This window comes from Thamnophis elegans, chromosome 9 (assembly GCF_009769535.1).
Source record: "Thamnophis elegans isolate rThaEle1 chromosome 9, rThaEle1.pri, whole genome shotgun sequence".
Lineage (NCBI taxonomy): Eukaryota > Metazoa > Chordata > Lepidosauria > Squamata > Colubridae > Thamnophis > Thamnophis elegans.
Window position 1 is genome coordinate 11083749 of NC_045549.1, and position 17885 is coordinate 11101633.

The 17885-nt window shown below is 39.1% G+C and overlaps 2 protein-coding genes and 1 long non-coding RNA gene across 13 annotated transcripts in view; all 3 read right to left on the reverse strand.

Moving 5' to 3' along the window:
* The window catches only part of SEC31A (SEC31 homolog A, COPII coat complex component), a 76549-nt gene extending 74021 nt beyond the window's left edge, over positions 1 to 2528 (reverse strand). For 3 of the 7 annotated variants that reach the window (XM_032223926.1, XM_032223931.1, XM_032223927.1), the window contains exon 1: positions 2326 to 2527. The gene's annotated coding sequence lies outside the window, so the exon portion shown is untranslated. Of the gene's footprint in view, positions 1 to 2325 lie in introns of all 7 variants that reach the window. The other 4 variants (XM_032223929.1, XM_032223925.1, XM_032223930.1 and 1 more) reach the window with 3 other exon arrangements.
* A 3516-nt stretch (positions 2529 to 6044) lies between these two features.
* Positions 6045 to 8281, reverse strand: LOC116513106. Its single transcript, XR_004255964.1, has 3 exons — positions 7838 to 8281; positions 6923 to 6954; positions 6045 to 6277 (listed from the first exon to the last, which is right to left on the reverse strand). It is a non-coding gene; the product is annotated as an uncharacterized LOC116513106 (long non-coding RNA).
* A 4131-nt stretch (positions 8282 to 12412) lies between these two features.
* The window catches only part of LIN54 (lin-54 DREAM MuvB core complex component), a 35296-nt gene continuing 29823 nt past the window's right edge, over positions 12413 to 17885 (reverse strand). For all 5 annotated transcript variants that reach the window (XM_032223935.1, XM_032223933.1, XM_032223937.1 and 2 more), the window contains exons 13-15: positions 17563 to 17700; positions 15728 to 15930; positions 12413 to 14745 (exon numbers count right to left, since the gene is read on the reverse strand). In XM_032223935.1, coding sequence (XP_032079826.1) covers positions 14544 to 14745; positions 15728 to 15930; positions 17563 to 17700 — 543 coding nt within the window. In that variant the 3' untranslated portion in view covers positions 12413 to 14543. The remainder of the gene's footprint in view (positions 14746 to 15727; positions 15931 to 17562; positions 17701 to 17885) is intronic.

The window sequence follows — 17885 nt, forward strand, 5'->3', positions numbered from 1 at the left end:
ACTTTGCCAAAAACGGACCTGTTTGGGGCAAAAATGGGACGCGCAAAGGGTTCGGGAGGCCTGCAGAGTGCTCCTGGGGGGCTGGGGAGGGCAAAAATGGGATGCATGGGGGTTTGGGAAGCCAAAAACTGGCCCGTTTTTGGTGAAAACAGGATGCACAGAGAATTTGGGAGGCTTGCAGAGTGCTCCTGGGGGCCGGGGAGGGCAAAAACTGAACGTGTGGAAGCCCAAAACTATTTTTTTCTTGTTTTCCTCTTCGAAATCTGTGTTTCTTATACTCCAGTGCATCTTACAGTCCAAAAAATATGGTAACTAATGAAAACAAAGAGTGAAAATTCATGTATATATAAGGTGTGGTATGTTGGCACTGTTATAGAAGGACTTACTATCTATGTATTTTGCAACTGATACAACTACAGGTAGTCCTTGACTTAAAATAATTCATTTAATGACCATTCGAAGTTAGAACAGCGCTGAAAAAAGGGACTTATGACTGTTTTTCACACTTACGACCGCTGCAGCATCCCCATGGTCACATGATCAAAATTCAGCTATTAGCAACGGACTCACACTTACGACAGTTTCAGCGTCCCAAAGTCATGTGACCCACCTTTGGTAACCTCCTGACAAACAAACTCAATGGGGATTCACTTTACAACCATGTTACTAACTTCACTGCAATGATTCACTTAACCATTGTGGCAAATAAGATTGTAAAAACGAGGCAAAACTCACTTAACCAATGTCTCACTTAGCAGCAAAAATTTGGGGCTCAAATTGTAAGTCGAGCATGACCTATAATCATAGAAGCATTCTCTCTGCGTTTGGATATCAACCCTGAAATTCAAATCCATCAACCCCTGGATATCAACCCTGAAATTCAAAGAAGAAATTAGGCAATGCACTGAGTGCAAAACTCCTTCTGCAAGATTTTGCCCAGGTGGCGTGGTGTGGTGTTCTCTTCTACAACCACAACCACACAAACTCAAGAGCTATAAGAAAAGGCAAGTTTGCAAACTACCTGGCTTCCCTTTGAACCAGCTGAAAGCTTCCCCTTTGAACCCTCCTCCGCCTTGTGCAAATCCAACCTGGAAAGGTGAAAGTTGATGATTCACAGCAGGGCAAAAATACAGAATTTTAGCCCGGAAAAAAAACCCCATAACTTTCACCTTAGACTGTCTACCATGGACCTCACCCCATTCCTAAGAGGTCTGTAAGGGGGTCGTACATAAGCGCACCAGCATGCCTAACGTCCCTGTCCTACCGTCCCCATTTATTGTACCCATTTCCTGTATTCTTATTCATGTTTATTCTTATTCCTGTTATTTTGTGCATGAGTGACAAGCTAAATAAATACAATAAATAAAATAAAATAAAAAAATTGCGGCCAAAGCCATGGGCTGGCCTTCAGCTCCATGAACATGACTACCTCCGTGTTGTTTCTGTATCATATATGTGGGTATATCATCCCTAATTTTATATGTATGTATTTTATAGCCATGTAGATGACTACATCCATGTTGTGTCTGTGTCATATAAGTGGGAAGATTCATGCCTAATTTAATAATATAAGTGGGTAGATCATGCCTAATTTTGTATGTATGTATGTATGTATGTATGTATGTATGTATGTATTTTATAGCCACGTTGATGACTACATCTGTGTTGTTTGTGTCATATAAGTGGGTATATCATGTCTAATTTAATATTATATGTGGGTATATCATACCCAATTTTGTATGAATGTATGTATTTTATAGCCATGTAGATGACTACATCCATGTTGTTTCTGTGTCATATAATATAATGGGTAGATCATGCCTAATTTTGTATGTATGTATTTTATAGCCATGTAGATGACTACATCCGTGTTGTTTTTGTGTCATATAATATAATGGGTGATCATGCCTAATTATGTATGTATGTATGTATGTATGTATGTATGTATGTATTTATTTTATCATGGTTATGTAGTGTATATTGGATATTTGGGAGCTGCATGCCACGAAATTTCATTTTAATGCATGCCCATTAGTCTGCATTCAAAGTGACAATAAAGTTATTATTCTATTCTATTCTCCAAGCGGGCTGGACCAACTACGGACGGGCACCCCGTCGCCTTGGAAGCCACGGACAGGCCCAAAGCCGGAGAGGAACAAAAGCGGAGCCGAAGCCAAAAGCCAGCGGCGCTCCTTGGGAGCGTCCGGCCTCTTTTTCAACGGCAAAGCCGAGGCGGGTGGGCTATAAAGCGTCGCCCCCGGCCACAATTCGCCCGCGTCAGCCAGCCTGGGTCCCAGCATTCACCCCCGGCAGACGCCGCCTCACCTGCTCGGAGAGGAGCGCCACTCGGGCCCCTTCAGAGGCTCCGCCGCCGCCTTCTTCCTACTTCCAACTCCTCCTCGGGGTTTCGCAGCGGCCGCCGCTCCTCCACGTTCCGCTTCAACGTGGCAGCCGGAGCACCGCCTTCATCGCGCCGGCTTCCGGCACTAACCGACACCCGCTGGAAGGCTGGGCTTGGGTTGGGCCTCCCGCGCCACGCAAGCGCGGTAGGCCTTGGCCGCCTCCTCGGGGGCCGCCAGTAAGGGCGAAAGGGGTCCTCTGCCCGCGTGCAAAGCGCCTGGTCTTTCTCGCGGACTAGGCCGCAACCGTCGCAAGAGGCGCTGCGGGGGTCGAGACACCCCCAAAGGGCTACGCCGGGCTCCTGCCGCTCAGTCATTTGGGCAAAGTCTCCTTAATTTTGCAGACCGTATAAAAGACTAAAGGAGAATATTTGTAGCTCAGGGTTGACATCTCTATAGTGTCTTTCACCGGTTAATCCAGAGGTCTTCAAACTTGGCAACTTTTAAGACTTGTGGACTTCAACTCCCAGAATTCTCCAGCCAGCTCTGCTGGCTGGAGAATTCTGGGAGTTGAAGTCCAACAAGTCTTAAAAGTTGCCAAGTTTTGGGATCCCTGGGTTAGTCAATGCTTTGTCCTCAGTGTTATGGCACTCTTATTATATTTGCTCTCAAGCGCTGTCAAAATCTAAATAGTGTTTGAGTTAACAAAAAAAAAAGATTGAGATAATTGTGTTATGACGCATCTCCAACAGAATTGCTTGGCTTAAGAAAAGAGGCCTTGTTTATTCTCCATTTATGTTCCACTTGGAATCTAAAAATTACCCCCAAATAAAATATCTGCTCTTTTGCCAGGTCAGTGTGCAACAAAGTACAACTCATGACGAAGTGAGTTCATTCCTGAGTGAAGGGATGGTTTCAACTATCACCTTTAGTATGCTCCTTATTTAAGAAGACGTTGCTAGAGCCAAAGATTCTGGATTATTTTCATCCAGCCTTCAAGCTTTCCCTTTTTGGGGAAAAGTTAAGAAAGTGATCAGAAGGCCCTGGAAGATTTACCCAGAGATATTTCAGTCAGGGGCATAATATACACCAGGGGTAGGCAATTATGGTCCCTTCACAACCTGTGGGTTTGAACTCCCAGATTTCCTGAATTGATGGCAGGGTTAAAAACTCAGAAACCATCCAAAAACTATTACCACCACATAGAATCATCGTAACACACACAAACCAACTAAAACCCTCCAAAACATCCTAAGTAAACTTAAAGATCCAGCAGTCCCAAACAAAAAATATCTATTTAACAGAGAGCACCAAGGATCTTTCTTTATAAAATTTATTTTAATACAAGTGTCAATAAAGGAGAATATTTGTAGCTCAGGATTGACCTGAAGGGGTCCTTGGTACTTTGACTTATTTTCTTGTAGACATTCCACTACCCAAATTAGGTTATTATCATGCTAGCACTGATGTTATCTAGTTAGGGTAATGAAATGTCTGCAAGAAAACAAGCAAGCACAGAGAGCACCAAGGCGTGACCCGTCAAAACCGCGGAGGACAAAATCGCGCTCGATGAAAGCGCGCATTTGACGTCATCACAGCGCGATGAAAAAAATTAAAAATTGAAATAAAATTAAAATTAAAGCAAGCCAATTCACAAAAAGGTAAGGGTTAGGTTTAGGTTTAGGTTTATGTTTAGAGCGTTAGGGTTATGTTTAGCGTTAAGGGTTAGCGTTAGGTTTAGCGTTAGGTTAAGGGTTACGTTTAGGGTTAGATTTGGGGGGGGTTAAGGTAAGGTTTTCGCTTTATTTTTACATTTTTCGATCACAGTGCGATGTTTTCATCGCACTGTGATGACGTCAAATGCACGCTTTCGTCGTGCGCGATTTTGTCCTCCACGGTTTTGTGGTGGAACCGCACCAAGGACCTCTCGTAACAAGATTTAGCCATTCAGGATGGTCTTGAGTGTAGCCAGATTTGGTTAACACTTGTCTGCAAAATTAGGCACTTTTGACTGCCCAATCCGTCACCAATTGCTAAGAATGATCGTCTCTTTATTTCATTTGACTTTATTAATAACTGAAAGGTGGTGGTGGTTTTTTTGAAAAAGCAACTGAACTTGATTTTTTGGGAGGAAAAAAAAGAGAAAGACAAATACGTTTCAAAGAGAAAGAAGGTTTGGTACATCCAGTACTTCCATCTCCCCTGCCATCCAGTACAAGCGATGAAGCTTCCTGAATGGGAAGCTAAATGTTTTTCTTCCTCAGAAAAAAAAGTTGTTGCTTTTCAAAAAATAAAAATACATTTGAAACAACTGCCTGGATGACTAAGAATCCTCATAGGCGTTTGATTTGATCAATGCTTACTTATAATGCTGGTCTTTGACTGCAATAAAACGGTCATTATGGTGGGCATCCAGCTTGGCCATCAGATATGAACAGGGCGAAGGCCTTTCTAATTAATCCTGGTTTCAGGAAACTTGTTAGGTAGGTTCAAGCATCACACTAAACCATCTTGTAGAAAGAGATAGCAGTCTACTCTAGGCGGTGCTAAGCTATTGCTTGATGCTGGATCCCCACATCATGTTCAGACCTGCTTCTTTTTGGTTGGAACAGGTTATAGACTAGAATCTATGACTAGCCCTGTTCTCCGCTTAAGCCATTGCACAGAATTGCTAAAAAAGCAAATATTGGGATATTTTGTCAACCACATAAAGTAAAATATTTTCATTTAACAGGTCAGCTATGCCTTACATCACAAAAATAAAAGAAATATTGCCATCGATGCCTACCTACATAGCCATAAAGCCCTGCAAAAAAAACCCAAAACATGCTCATTCCTAATTTTAAATGCTAAACAATGTATCTTAAAACAGCAAACCAGTTAGTATTTTCCATTTACATGAGGTAAGGAAACCCATGCTAAAATATCCATACAAATCCTGAAATATTTTTCAAGCAAAAGTTTAAAGCAATATTCTTTACTGGATTATCCTCTTCATGTGTAATTTTTAATGTTATAATTCCTAGCTAAAATAGGGGGACACTGGGAAATATGGGTGCTTTTAGTGTAAAAACATCTAGTGGGGTACCCATTTAGAAAAGATAGCCTTGAATTCTGTAGCTACTTAGTAACATAACCATAAGAGATCAGGTGAGAAAAGTTAAAACTGTACCATTTATTACTTGTCATCAAGTGGTTTTTGACTTCCAGTGATCACATAGATAAGATGAAGCTCTGCAATACTTATTCTTTAAGCAATGACCCACCATTTTTTCCTGTAACTCCAAAGTCACCATAAAGGATTTTTTATTTAAAATAGCAAAGCAATAGCAGTAGACTTATATACCGCTTCATAGGGCTTTCAGCCCTCTCTAAGCGGTTTACAGAGAGTCAGCATATTGCCCCCAACAATCTGGGTCCTCATTTTACCCACCTCGGAAGGATGGAAGGCTGAGTCAACCCTGAGCCGGTGAGATTTGAACCGCTGAACCGCTGATCTAGCAGTAGCCTGCAGTGCTGCATTTAACCACTGCGCCACCTTGGCTCTTGTAACATTACATAGAAATTATATATTTAAATATCTTGAAATAAACATCTCAATCCTTCTGCACCAAGAGTATTGTACAAAGTATTGTAAGCACTACAATACTTACAAATTCAGCATCCCCCTTTAATAATACAGTATACAAATCAAAACACGTAAGGCAACATTAAGGTATTTTTTATTATAAATAAAATCAGTAAAATACAAGTCATTGAATACTATACTTTTGACAAACGTTGAAGTTCATCTCCCCATTTCTCTTGGAAATCTGATCCATTAAAGGTTATGTTTTTAAAAAGAGATGGAAAAATCAGATGAAAGTTGTTTTCTACATGAAAAAAAATGTTTTGATGAAAAATCCGCAACATGAATATTTGGCCTTTTAAAAACATACCTAAGGAACAAAATAAAAGATTTTACATGTAATCAGTTTTTGAAAAGCATGAGACTTGATTGCATACTAATCTCTAAGTTATATTTTTAATGTTGACCCACAGGGGGTGTTTTTAAAGTAAGATGTAATTTAATTTTTGGTGATAAGAGACAATAAATGTAGAGAATGACCCCAATTTTATGTAACATTTTAATTATTAATTCCTATGTGGGAATCTGTCAAAAGCTAAAAATTGCCACAAAATACAGAATAGTACATCAAATATTACAAAAAATAATTTTCTATAGGTGATACAACCATATACTACTTAATAATAAAGTTGATTTCACATAAAACTTTTGCATCTGTGTGATCAATCTGATAATATGTATTCAGGAGGACAGGTTTATGAGTTCTCACAGAACTGTTTTATTTAGTTGCTAAAATCAAAAAAAATGTCAACAATTCACTGGTTTAGTTGCAGCTAACAAACTAAAGCTATAGCATAAGCTTGATTTTAGTGACTAGTATGCGAATCCCACCTTTATAGACCACCATTAAAATGTACAGTCTGCTCAACATAGTGGCTTAGTTTAACATTATCGCCATTGGATCAATTATTTTATTCTCTACTACTACGGTATTGAGAAATATTTCAATGGTTACCTGGTTATCCTCCAAGAGAAATTTCTTGTTTCCTGAAAGCAAGAAAAAAAGTACTGTGAATACATAAATAGTATAAATTATATTTATAAAGGTTGAAATATACATTCTCAAAACTGAAACAAAATATGGTGTCCTCATCTATATGGATCATAATCACAGCAAATCATGATGTGAACAGCAAAAGTATTTTAATCATTGAACACCATAGAAAAACTGGCCAAAAGAAAGGAAACAGCCTGAACATCCATGTTGCAGAGTAAATTATATTTTATTTTATGCACATAGTTTGATCTGGTGGTGAATCTGGTGATTCAGATTCCTTCAATTAAATGCCATTTATCTGAGAGCACATCTCTGTAATACTGCCTCCCCTCTGGAACAAGATTGTTCCTGAGATTCAAACAGTCCCCATCCTACACCATTTTGCATTTTCCATGGTCCCCATCCAGGTTTGCTTTCTCTGCCATCTTTTTTTTGTACTGTTTTGCATTTTTAAATGTTTTAAAGTTTGCAAACTGCCAGAATCACTGGGAAGGAGGCAGTACCGCATATACATCTAATTGTTAAAAATTTTGTGGCAGAATTCTGAATCTTTTATCAACAGTACCAATTCATAGAAATGATACAATCATGAGATGTATGCATTCTTAATTATATTTAGGAACAGATTCACCGGAATCAAAACCTTTATCAATGTTATGATTATCCTTTATTAATGTACTAAACAAATTGATATGGCTGTCCAATACACAGTACTCCCGGGCTGGCTTATATTAAAATATCAGAAATGTAAGACCCCATAAAACCACCAACTCAATGTGGAACCACAATCTTATCCAAATATGAACAAATCTGATTCAATGCACAATCTAATACATGGAAAGGAATCTTAAGGGGGAAAACAAGAAGTCTTACCTCAAATTTTGGGACTCCATGTTCCAAACATTGCATATGTATTGATTCTTTTAAAAAATTAAAACAATTAGCGATTCCTTTATCATCCAAGAGGAAAATGGTGCATGCCTAAAGCACAAACTACAGCTAGAGGTTTGAGAGACATGTCCTTAAATCAAATGTAAATCACATTACCCATTGTATTTTTAATTCCCACGCTTTATCCTAAGGTATAGGGCCAAGAGAAGCAAAAATCTTCCTTCAAGAGAATTCCTCTATAACCATCCAATACCAACTTAGTGTTAAGACTTTGCTCCGATCCCCAATCCTTCTCAACCCAGAGTTCCCAGAACTATCAAACAATTTAAATGCTAGAGCCCACTGTAACAGAATTGCCAAAAAGGCATTAATTAAGAGTTGTTAACCTAATTTGTGAAGCTTCTTCTCTGCAACATTGTATTACTCACTAGGGCATACAAAACCTTTTCTAGACCAATTCTCAAATACAGCTCATCTACCTGGAATTCGCACTGTATATTGGACATTTAATACAATTGAGCTAGTCCAGAGATATTTCACAAGAGTACTACACTCCTCTGCTGGCAACAGAATACCCTACAACACCAGGCTTGAAATCTTGGCCTTGGACAACCTAGAACTACATTGTCTATGGTTGGACTTAAGTGTAGTACACAAAATTACTTGCTACAACGTCCTACCAGTCAATGACTACTTCAGCAATAATACAAGAGAACACAACAGATACAAACTCAATGTAAACCGCTCCAAACTCATTGCAGAAAATGCGAATTCAGCAACAGAGTGGTCAAAGCCTTTGCTGGCTGAGGAACTCTGGGAGTTGAAGTCCACAAGTCTTAAAGTGGCCAAGGTTGGAGATCAATGCTCTACCCGACTCCGTTGTTACATCTTCAAATCCCCATCACTTTAACCTTAGACTGTCTACTGTTGACCTCACCCCATTCCTGTAAACAAGCGCACCAGTGTGCCTACCGTCCCTCTCCTACTATTCCGTACCCATTTCATTCATACTCATGTTTATTCTTATTATCCTCTAAATGATTGACAAATCTAATAAATAAAAATAAATGAATAACTTCAATGAGTCGGGTTTGCCATGCAACACGTGGCTTATAAGCCCGGATGGCATCCGAATTAAGACTTCTAGAATAACTTTATTGTCACTTTAAATGCGAAACCAATCGGCATCCATTAAAATGAAATGTCGTTGCCTGTAGCTCTTCCAAAGCAAGCAGTGGGTAAGCAAATCCCCACCCACGTGCCCTTCGCCCGCGCAGACTACAAAACACATCATCCTCTCCTATGAGCCGGATTGCTCGCCTCTTTCGCCAGAATTAAAAGGCGCGAATCCTCCACCCTTGCAAACGAGCGAGGCGGTTGCTCTGAAACCTCCTTTCCCCCGACACAACGGACCTCTCGCATGCAATTCAAAGGAGATTCTATCTATCTATCTATCTATCTATCTATCTATCTATCTATCTATCTATCTATCTATCTATCTATCTAATCTATCTATCATCTCTATATCCTGTAATTATTTTCCAATTTCTCATTTATCTAACTCACGTCCCACCGCGAGGAGCGAGCGAGAAGGCGCCTTCCACGCCCAACTCCCGCCACGACCCGCCGCACTGTGAAGCGCCGCGCGGAAAGAAAGCCACGCGCCCGAACCCGAGAATAAAAACTACTCCCTCTTCCTTCTAGCCGCGCTCCCATTGGTCTAGCCAAACGCTTGCCTTTGATTGGCGCGCGGCTTTGGTTTTTTTTCCCCCGCTTCCGGTATGCGGGCGGCCAGTTCCATACAGCCATAGAGTTCCTAAGGAAGGAGCGTCAGCAAGTTCTCCTTCAGCGCTTCCGGCGCTACTTCCGCAAGTATACTTGGTTGTTATGGTTATTGTGGTTGTTTAACGGGGTTTCGGCTACGGGGAAGACAAAAGAAGGCCGAAGGCGGGCGTTTTTTCTGCGGGGAAAGATTCCTCTCCCCTGGAGGAGAGAGAGGACGTCGGTTGGAATTTGGTATATCTCAACGGAAGGGGAAGCAAAGGACAGGCAGGATCCCTGAAGAGGTGGCTTCAGTTGACCCCGTTAAAGGAGAGGCTTCTTCCAGTTGTCCTTTATTGCGGCGGATTCCACATGATCCATTTAGCTTTCTTGACGAGGATACGCAAGCTACTGCCGCATCTTCGCTACACAACGACCATTTTTCACACTTATGACGATTGCATCTTCATGCTCATGTGCTTTACGTTCGGATGCTTGACAACAGGTTCATATTTATGACTTGCAGTGTCCTGAGGTCATGTGATCCCTTTCTGTGACTTTCTGACAAGCAACATCAACGGGGAAGCCAGGTTCACTTAACAACGGTGTTACTAATTGAACAACTCCAGTGGTTCGCATAAGAAATGTAGCAAGAGAAGTTGTAAAACGGGGCAAAACTCACTCAACAAATTTCTCACTTAGCAACGTAATTTTTGGCCTCAATTGTGGTGTTAGAGCATTTAGAGGATTTGTCTTCTGAGTCTCTAGTGAAGTGTGAATGTAATAATTTCCAGTGGGCCCAGAAGCATAATTCACCCAAATTATTGAATGGTTATTCGGGATACGATGAAAGAATCTAAAGACTGCATTGTTGTAATAGACAGGTGGTCTGGTTAGGCTGTGCTGTTTCATCCCTTATAAGTAAGACTTGGGGCTGAATATTCATAGACATGAACTACAGGCTTTTAAAATAATTTGTAATATAATCTAGACTTTTAAAATTGTGTTTTTACTAACCAACACTAACCTGATGAGGTTTTGTTAACTATTCAACAATTATGGAAAAGGACACGAGTAAAATGCCTTGTTTTCACAAAATTTTAAAGGAGAAAGTGTGTTAACAGAGAGAATTTAGAGGACCAAAAGAGAGAAAGCAAAAGGCTACATGTCAACATCAGCATCAAAAATGACATAACAAATTATATAAGGAAAACATTAAAGCAAAAATGAGAAGTTTAACTTTGAAAAAAGTTTCAGATGACACATTTTAAAAACGAGTGACAAGGAAACTATCAAGGTGCAGTGGTTATGCTAATGAAATCTACTACAGCAGTACCTCGGTACTTGACTGCTTCAAAACTCAAATTTGGTACTTGACACGTTTTTGTCATATAAAAATGTTGTCCCAGTACTCATCTTTGTTTGGTACTCAACACACTGCAAAAGGAATTGGGGAATAGCCACAGAAGGTTGGTCATACTGGGAAGGTTGCTGACATAGGAAAAGGGACAAATAGGAAGTCCTTCCAGGCGAAACAAAGGGTCACATGGGAAATCACATGGTTTCTTTACTACTCATCTTTTTGAGAACTCTGGGTGCCTCACGGAACCAATGAAGTACAAGTACTGAGGTACCACTGTAATTTCTTCATATTACTGACATTAGCAAAGAAAAACACATTTGTCAATTTGTACATAATAGTATAAACATTTTATTTTTTCTTTATCTGACATTTTTTTACAATATAGAAAAGTGTATTCTTTTAATAGGTCTAGTAATATAAATTTTATCTATTTTTGGATGTAAACCATAACTAGAAAATTTCCCCAAATACCCTCCCCATCTCAAAATCTTCTAATAAGGGGATGCAATATAAAAGCATTCTGGCTAAGCAGCTCCTAATTATTGTTATAGGGGCTTTGAAAGAAACACTGCAGAATCTCAGCTGACAGAGGATCACAATGCAGGCATAATTTTGATAAGCTGCTATCAAGATCTTGGTTTGTTTTACTAACCTGTGAGCACTTTCATGCAAACAATCAAGAAAAACTCAAAAGGGGAGAAGATCCAAGCTATGTAGAAGAGACAGCTTGTTTTATGAGACAAAAAAAAAACTAGATTCCTTTGATTGCACCTTCTTCAAATCTTTTACACACAATTCCATTATACATAATCTACAACCAGAATCCAAACTTCACAGAAGGTTTTCTGCACACTTATAAATACACGTCACAAAAAAAGGTGCAAGTTAAAATAAGACACAGAATATGTACAACATAAAACAAATGTAATTCTAGACAAAGCAACACATGTTTGAAAAATAACTTGATCAAGATTTTACCCACTTACACTAGTTTACATTTATACAAATCTTCTTGTACGGAGATTTATGAAATTTAGTAAAAAGGCAAGTCTTCATCTATTCAGAAAATTAACAAACTCTTGCCCGGCCAAAAATAATTCTATTAGTAAAAGAATTATATTGAAATAAACAGTTTCCCTTTCAGGGTTGTGTGTAACTTAAGCAAGTATGCTATGTACATACATATTGCAAGACAATAGAACATGTGTTTGTGAGTGTACATATATCTATACACACCCACCCACAATTATATGGAGAAAACATCCATTTTGAGGGGGGGGAATTGCAGCACTATAATTACAGAGCAGGCTACATTATCTAGCAGGTGCTCACTAATTCAAACATGGAACTTAGATATTCATAAACTCATTGAACAAGTTCTTCACTACAAAACCATGCGCTCGTGTTTCGCATTTTAATAGTTTTTATCGCCACGGTTCTCTCCCCCCTAAGCAGTTCCATCCAAATAATTTTATTCCACTCTTTTCTCTCTTTCCCAAGGAAATCTTACAGGTTTTTGTCCTAAGACTATGCTTCTAAAATATACTTTTAAAATATAAACTAAGCCAATCGAATAATGAAAAGAACGCACAGCTTTAAATTGGTTTGAACACTGCTAAAAGAACATCTCGGCTGAATACTTACTCGGACTAATGGTTGCTCTTGGCTGAAGAAAAAAAAGTTTCAACACCTCAGTAATATCTTTCTCCTCCCTCTCCAGTTGAAATGTGAATTTTCATACGACGGATCTAATTTTCTGCGCAAGCAGATATGGCTCTATAGACTTCCACTGTCTTATCCACTTCAACTATCTTATACACTTCAACCATAACCTGACAGACAGAAGTCGATGCATGAAAACTCAAGGACATAAGGGAGTTGCAGAGTGGCCAACTTGTTTTTTCTACTGAACTCTGTAAATGACAATCATACAGGATTTTTTTTTTTAAAAAAAAGACACCTCAGCCTTCAAAAGATGCACCCTCCACACCGCGCCATGCGCCATTTAAAACAAAACTCACACAGTTCTTATAAAGGCAGTTAAATGAGCTACATCTAAGCAATTCACTGACAATGGATGGTGAAGACCATATTAAACAACGTACTGACTTCTTCCCTTTCCATTAAAGTATACTTTTCCAAAAGCAATTTCACTAGGCGTCATCTGGAATTGAGGCAAAAAAAGATTTGAGAAACACAAAAGGCCCCCAAAAATGGCTTCTTCTGGAAACTCAGACAGTGTCATAAGAACATCGGCCATTTTACACAATTTTAGCACTTCCAGACATAATGGGCTTCTGGAATCCTCAGGGATGGGGAGTTTTGTGAACTGAAGTCCAGAGTTTGGGAAGTAACCCAGATTTGGGGAAATCTAAGGATTATCTTGGTCACCCCCTTTATAATTAAATCTGAAATATTACCAAGGGTTCCTTAGTTTAGAAATATCCCCAGTATTGCTTCCACTAACAAATATGGGCATGATCGTCAATTTATTTCCACCTATTCCTGCCGTTGGGTCTGAGTAAAGCTTAGACACTATGAATATAAATTAAGATTAATTAAGATTTTTTTAAATTAGCCTACTGAAGTATTTGAAACTGGGAAATTCAATAGTTGACCGGATAGATACATTCTAAACAAACAAGAGACAGGTTTGTTCTCGATTTTGTCATAGGGCATATAGCAGAAATGTTAAAAATCTAATTACACTGACTTTTGTCAAATAAAATGCTGATCCCCTTGAAAGCCAGACATGAAAAATGTCTTATTAAAATTTGGAATATATATTTTACAGTGATGCATTTTTAAAAACATACCAAAATGATTAAGATATCAATTATGACCTTGATTTTTTTTTCTATCAATGTTATATATCTGCAGCTATCACTGCTAGGGTGTTAATATTTTAAGATCAATAGACAAGGCACTGTCACTGAAATTAGATTGTGGTCAACAAGATAACTTTTACATTTGCATTTTTATAAAGCTGTTCTTCAGCAAATATTTATTTTTTAATAATTTCCAGTCAGCATTAACTCATCCACAGATGTACCGCTGCCTATATTTTTGCAAATATAATCTGTGCTGTGACGCTGATTGAATGGGCTGGGGAAAAAAATCTATCCAGTATATTGTTCTTATAAGAATATCCAGGCATTTCAATTAGTTTTGCACAAAAACTGATTTACTCCTGATAGACCGACTAGTTTCTTTCTTCTTCTAAATACAAAGGTCAACCGTATCAATTGCAAATGATAATAATAATTTAAAGAATTGCTTCTAGAATACCCTTTCTAAAAAGTACGAAGGGAAGGAAACCATCTAAACTTTGCACTTGCTGTCCCATGTTGTTTAGAGGTTGGGAATAAAATGCATCCTATATCTGTGAAGCAAAAGAAAGTTAAGTTAAAAGGGTAAAAGCTTGTTGCAAAGTTCCTATATTAACATACACCATGGAAACTTCACAGCACCGGGGAACAAACAAAGAATGCTGCCGTGAGCCAGGAAAGTGTCCGTGTGCCTTTTAGTGTCCCAGTCTGAGCAAAGCCCGTTTTTTTTAAAGAATCAGCAGTTCATGGCACAAGGATCACTTTTGGACTTTCCTGCCGAGTTAATGATTCTCATTAGACAACGTCCAAATTCCTCTAGAATCATCCGTTCCGCTACTGCTTTTGATTTTCCTGCTTTCTCGGCCTGTTCAGCCTGTGCAAGTAAACAGTCACATGTGGCATCAGCAACCTCTTTTGTTACGAACGTGAAGGGCAACCTGGAAGGGGGGGAGAAAAAAGCATGAGCTGTTTCCATTCAATGTAGCTGTAACAACCACACTTTTGGTTAACTGATACACTGAGCTATTCACAAACAAAAGGAAGATTTAGGTTGTGAGCCGTGCTAATGCATTTGAATTATATTTCGCTTCCTTTTCTCTTTTCCTTGATTCCTTTTCTCTTTCCTCTTACATTTCACTTCCTTTTCTTTCCTCTTCCTCATTTCCTTTTCTTTCCTTATATTTCGCTTCCTTTTCTCTTTCCTCACTTCCTTTTCTCTTTTCTCTATTTTGCTTCTTCTCTTTCCCTTCTCTTCCTCATTTCCTTTCCCCTTTCCTCTTATATTTCGCTTCCTTTCCTCTTCTCTTCCTCATTTCCTTTTCTCTTTTCTTATATTTTGCTTCCTTTTCTCTTTCCTCACTTCCTTTTCTCCTTCCTCTATTTTGCTTCTTTTTCTCTTTCATTTCTCTTCCTCATTTCCTTTTCCCTTTCCTACTATATTCTGCTTCCTTTTCTCTTCTCTTCCTCACTTCCTTTTCTCTTTCCACTTATATTTCGCTTCCTTTCTTCTTCTCTTCCTCGCTTCCTTTTCTTTCCTCTTATATTTCACTTTCTTTTCTCTTTCCTTCTCTTCCTCACCTCCTTTTCTCTTTCCCCTTCCTTTCCTCTTTCCTCTATGCATTTGGCCTTCTATAGATTTTAATTAACCAATTCCACAGCTCTTTCTTCAGGTTTAAAGGTACTGGACCTTTAAATCCACAACGGGGCAAATCATAAACCAGTACCCTGTCATCTATGCACTGTATTTCACTCTCATGATCGGTAACAGCAGAAGCCATGGGGGGAAACAAAAAGTTTAGCAGCTAGCAAGGGGAAGAGGGGAAGAGAACACTTTAGGCACCTGGAGGGGTTTCCCTCCTCTCAAAATCTAATTTACGCGCAAGAAATGGTACAAAACTAACAAACCGGAAGCGAACGCACCTTCCCCCTCCGCTTGTCAGCACCGGGGCCGGTCTGGTTAAAAGATCTGAAATCTGCGAAGACAATTTTGTCTTGGCGGCTGTCTGCTGCTGGACTCGCACTTCAGCCGCATCGGCCAAGTGCATCAGCGTTTTCCGTTCTGGGCTTTCTTCAAAATTCTTGCAGCCAATACATTTGCAAATTGAAGAGCACATGATCTTGGCCTACAATGGGGAGAAATCCAAAGTCAACCAAATGCATGTTCACTGGGTGTTACAGAGCTGGATGGGACGTACAGAATAAAAGTGCAAATACAAATATAAACGTATTACATTTGGAGCTCCCCCTTTTCGTGTAACCTCGGCGAGCAAACTACCAGCAAAGCCATGATAGAGCAAGTATTGTCACAATGACCCTTTCTTTCAATCCAACTCTATGTGTGAAGATGTTCTCGTGTTGGGGATGGTTTATATGCAAGTATAAAGTAGATTTTCTGACCTAGAACAGGTTAAGGGGTCTTCTCTTATAGCACACCTGCATCACAATCTCCCTAACTGAAGACAAATTCTCCATTTAGATATTATTTTAGTCTGCTGTTGCTCTTGTTTAGTTTTGCTGATTATTTAATTATAAAACTCTCTTTAAAGTTGTGCATTCTTCTGAAGCCCAAATTAAGGTGAATGGTGCTATAAATATGCTTTAAAATAAATAATGCCCGATTGCAGCCCCAAAAATAATACAGGTTTTCAATTTCTGTCTCATTTCTGACAGGGAAACTCATTTACCTTTAATGAACGTCTGAAACAGTATGATTGTGATACAGCTTTCCTGATTGTCCTTGAATCTTTTTAAATAATTAAAGATGTAGCTAGCAGTTTTTTAAATTTAAATTTAAAGCATTTTGACAAATATTATAGAAAGTGAATACTAACAGACCAATAAAAATTTACTAATTTGGTATGGATAGGAGGAAATAAAATTGAATTAAATCAATTTTATTATTCCTGAAAAGCTTGCTACTCTAAAATATTACCCTACCTTCCCATCTATTGCTTGAGTAGAATATAAAGGTAAAGGTTCCCCTCGCACATATGTGCTAGTCATTCCCGACTCTAGGGGGCAGTGCTCATCTCCATTTCAAAGACGAAGAGCCAGTGCTGTCCGAAGACATCTCCGTGGTCATGTGGCCGGCATGACTAAACACCAAAGGCGCGCAGAACGCTGTTACCTTCCCACCAAAGGTGGTTCCTACTTGCATTTTTACATGCTTTTGAACTGCTAGGTTGGCGGAAGCTGGGACAAGTAATGGGAGATCACTCTGTTACGTGGCACTAGGAATTCGAACGGTCAAACTGCCGACCTTTCTGATCAACAAGCTCAGCGTCTTAGCCACTGTGTCCCCCTTTCACTAGAATATAGGGGGCATTCAAAAAAGAGAGTAGAGTTTTTACTTCTGTCAGAGACCTACAATTATGAAGCTTCTTTTGCACAAATGATATAAACTAAAATAATTTCACAAAAAGTTATCAAAATAGACGCTGGGAAGCTCTGAAAAACAGTCACTATCCAAGACACAGAAAGATGACTAAATAGGGAGAGAATGGTGGAAGGCCTTTATAGAAGTGAGATGTTGGGATTGCCTCTATTAAGATCAATCAACATTAGGAATTTTTTTTAGAAGAACTGAAGGTATCTTTATTAACTAGGTTTTTGGTGACTGCACTTAACCCTGGGTTTTTAAGAGGTGTAAAGTATTAATATCCCACGGAAATTTATAACTAAATGGTTAAGATTTTTGAAATACTAGATTTCACAAGACTAAACAAAGAAAGCATCACCACAAAGCTCTTCCTTACCTCATAGCACTCGCAATAATTTTTGAGGCACCCAGATCTTTTGCAGTTACAACCTTTGCTGTGTCGCCTGTCTGACTCGCCTTCCTTTCCCTTCCCTATTTTAGGTTTAAAGGCTTCAGGATTTCTGTCCAGGCAGGCCTAACAAGGGAAATGTAAAGAGGGATGAGAGGAGAAGAAAGAAAGAGAATTCCATTACAAAAAAAACCCCAAAATATTAAGAGATTCAACTTCTGTCCTGGGCAGGAAAAAAACTGGTAAAAACATCCATCTATTGTAGTAAAGACAACAGCCGTGGCTTCCAGCCACTGTTCAAGAAGAAATTC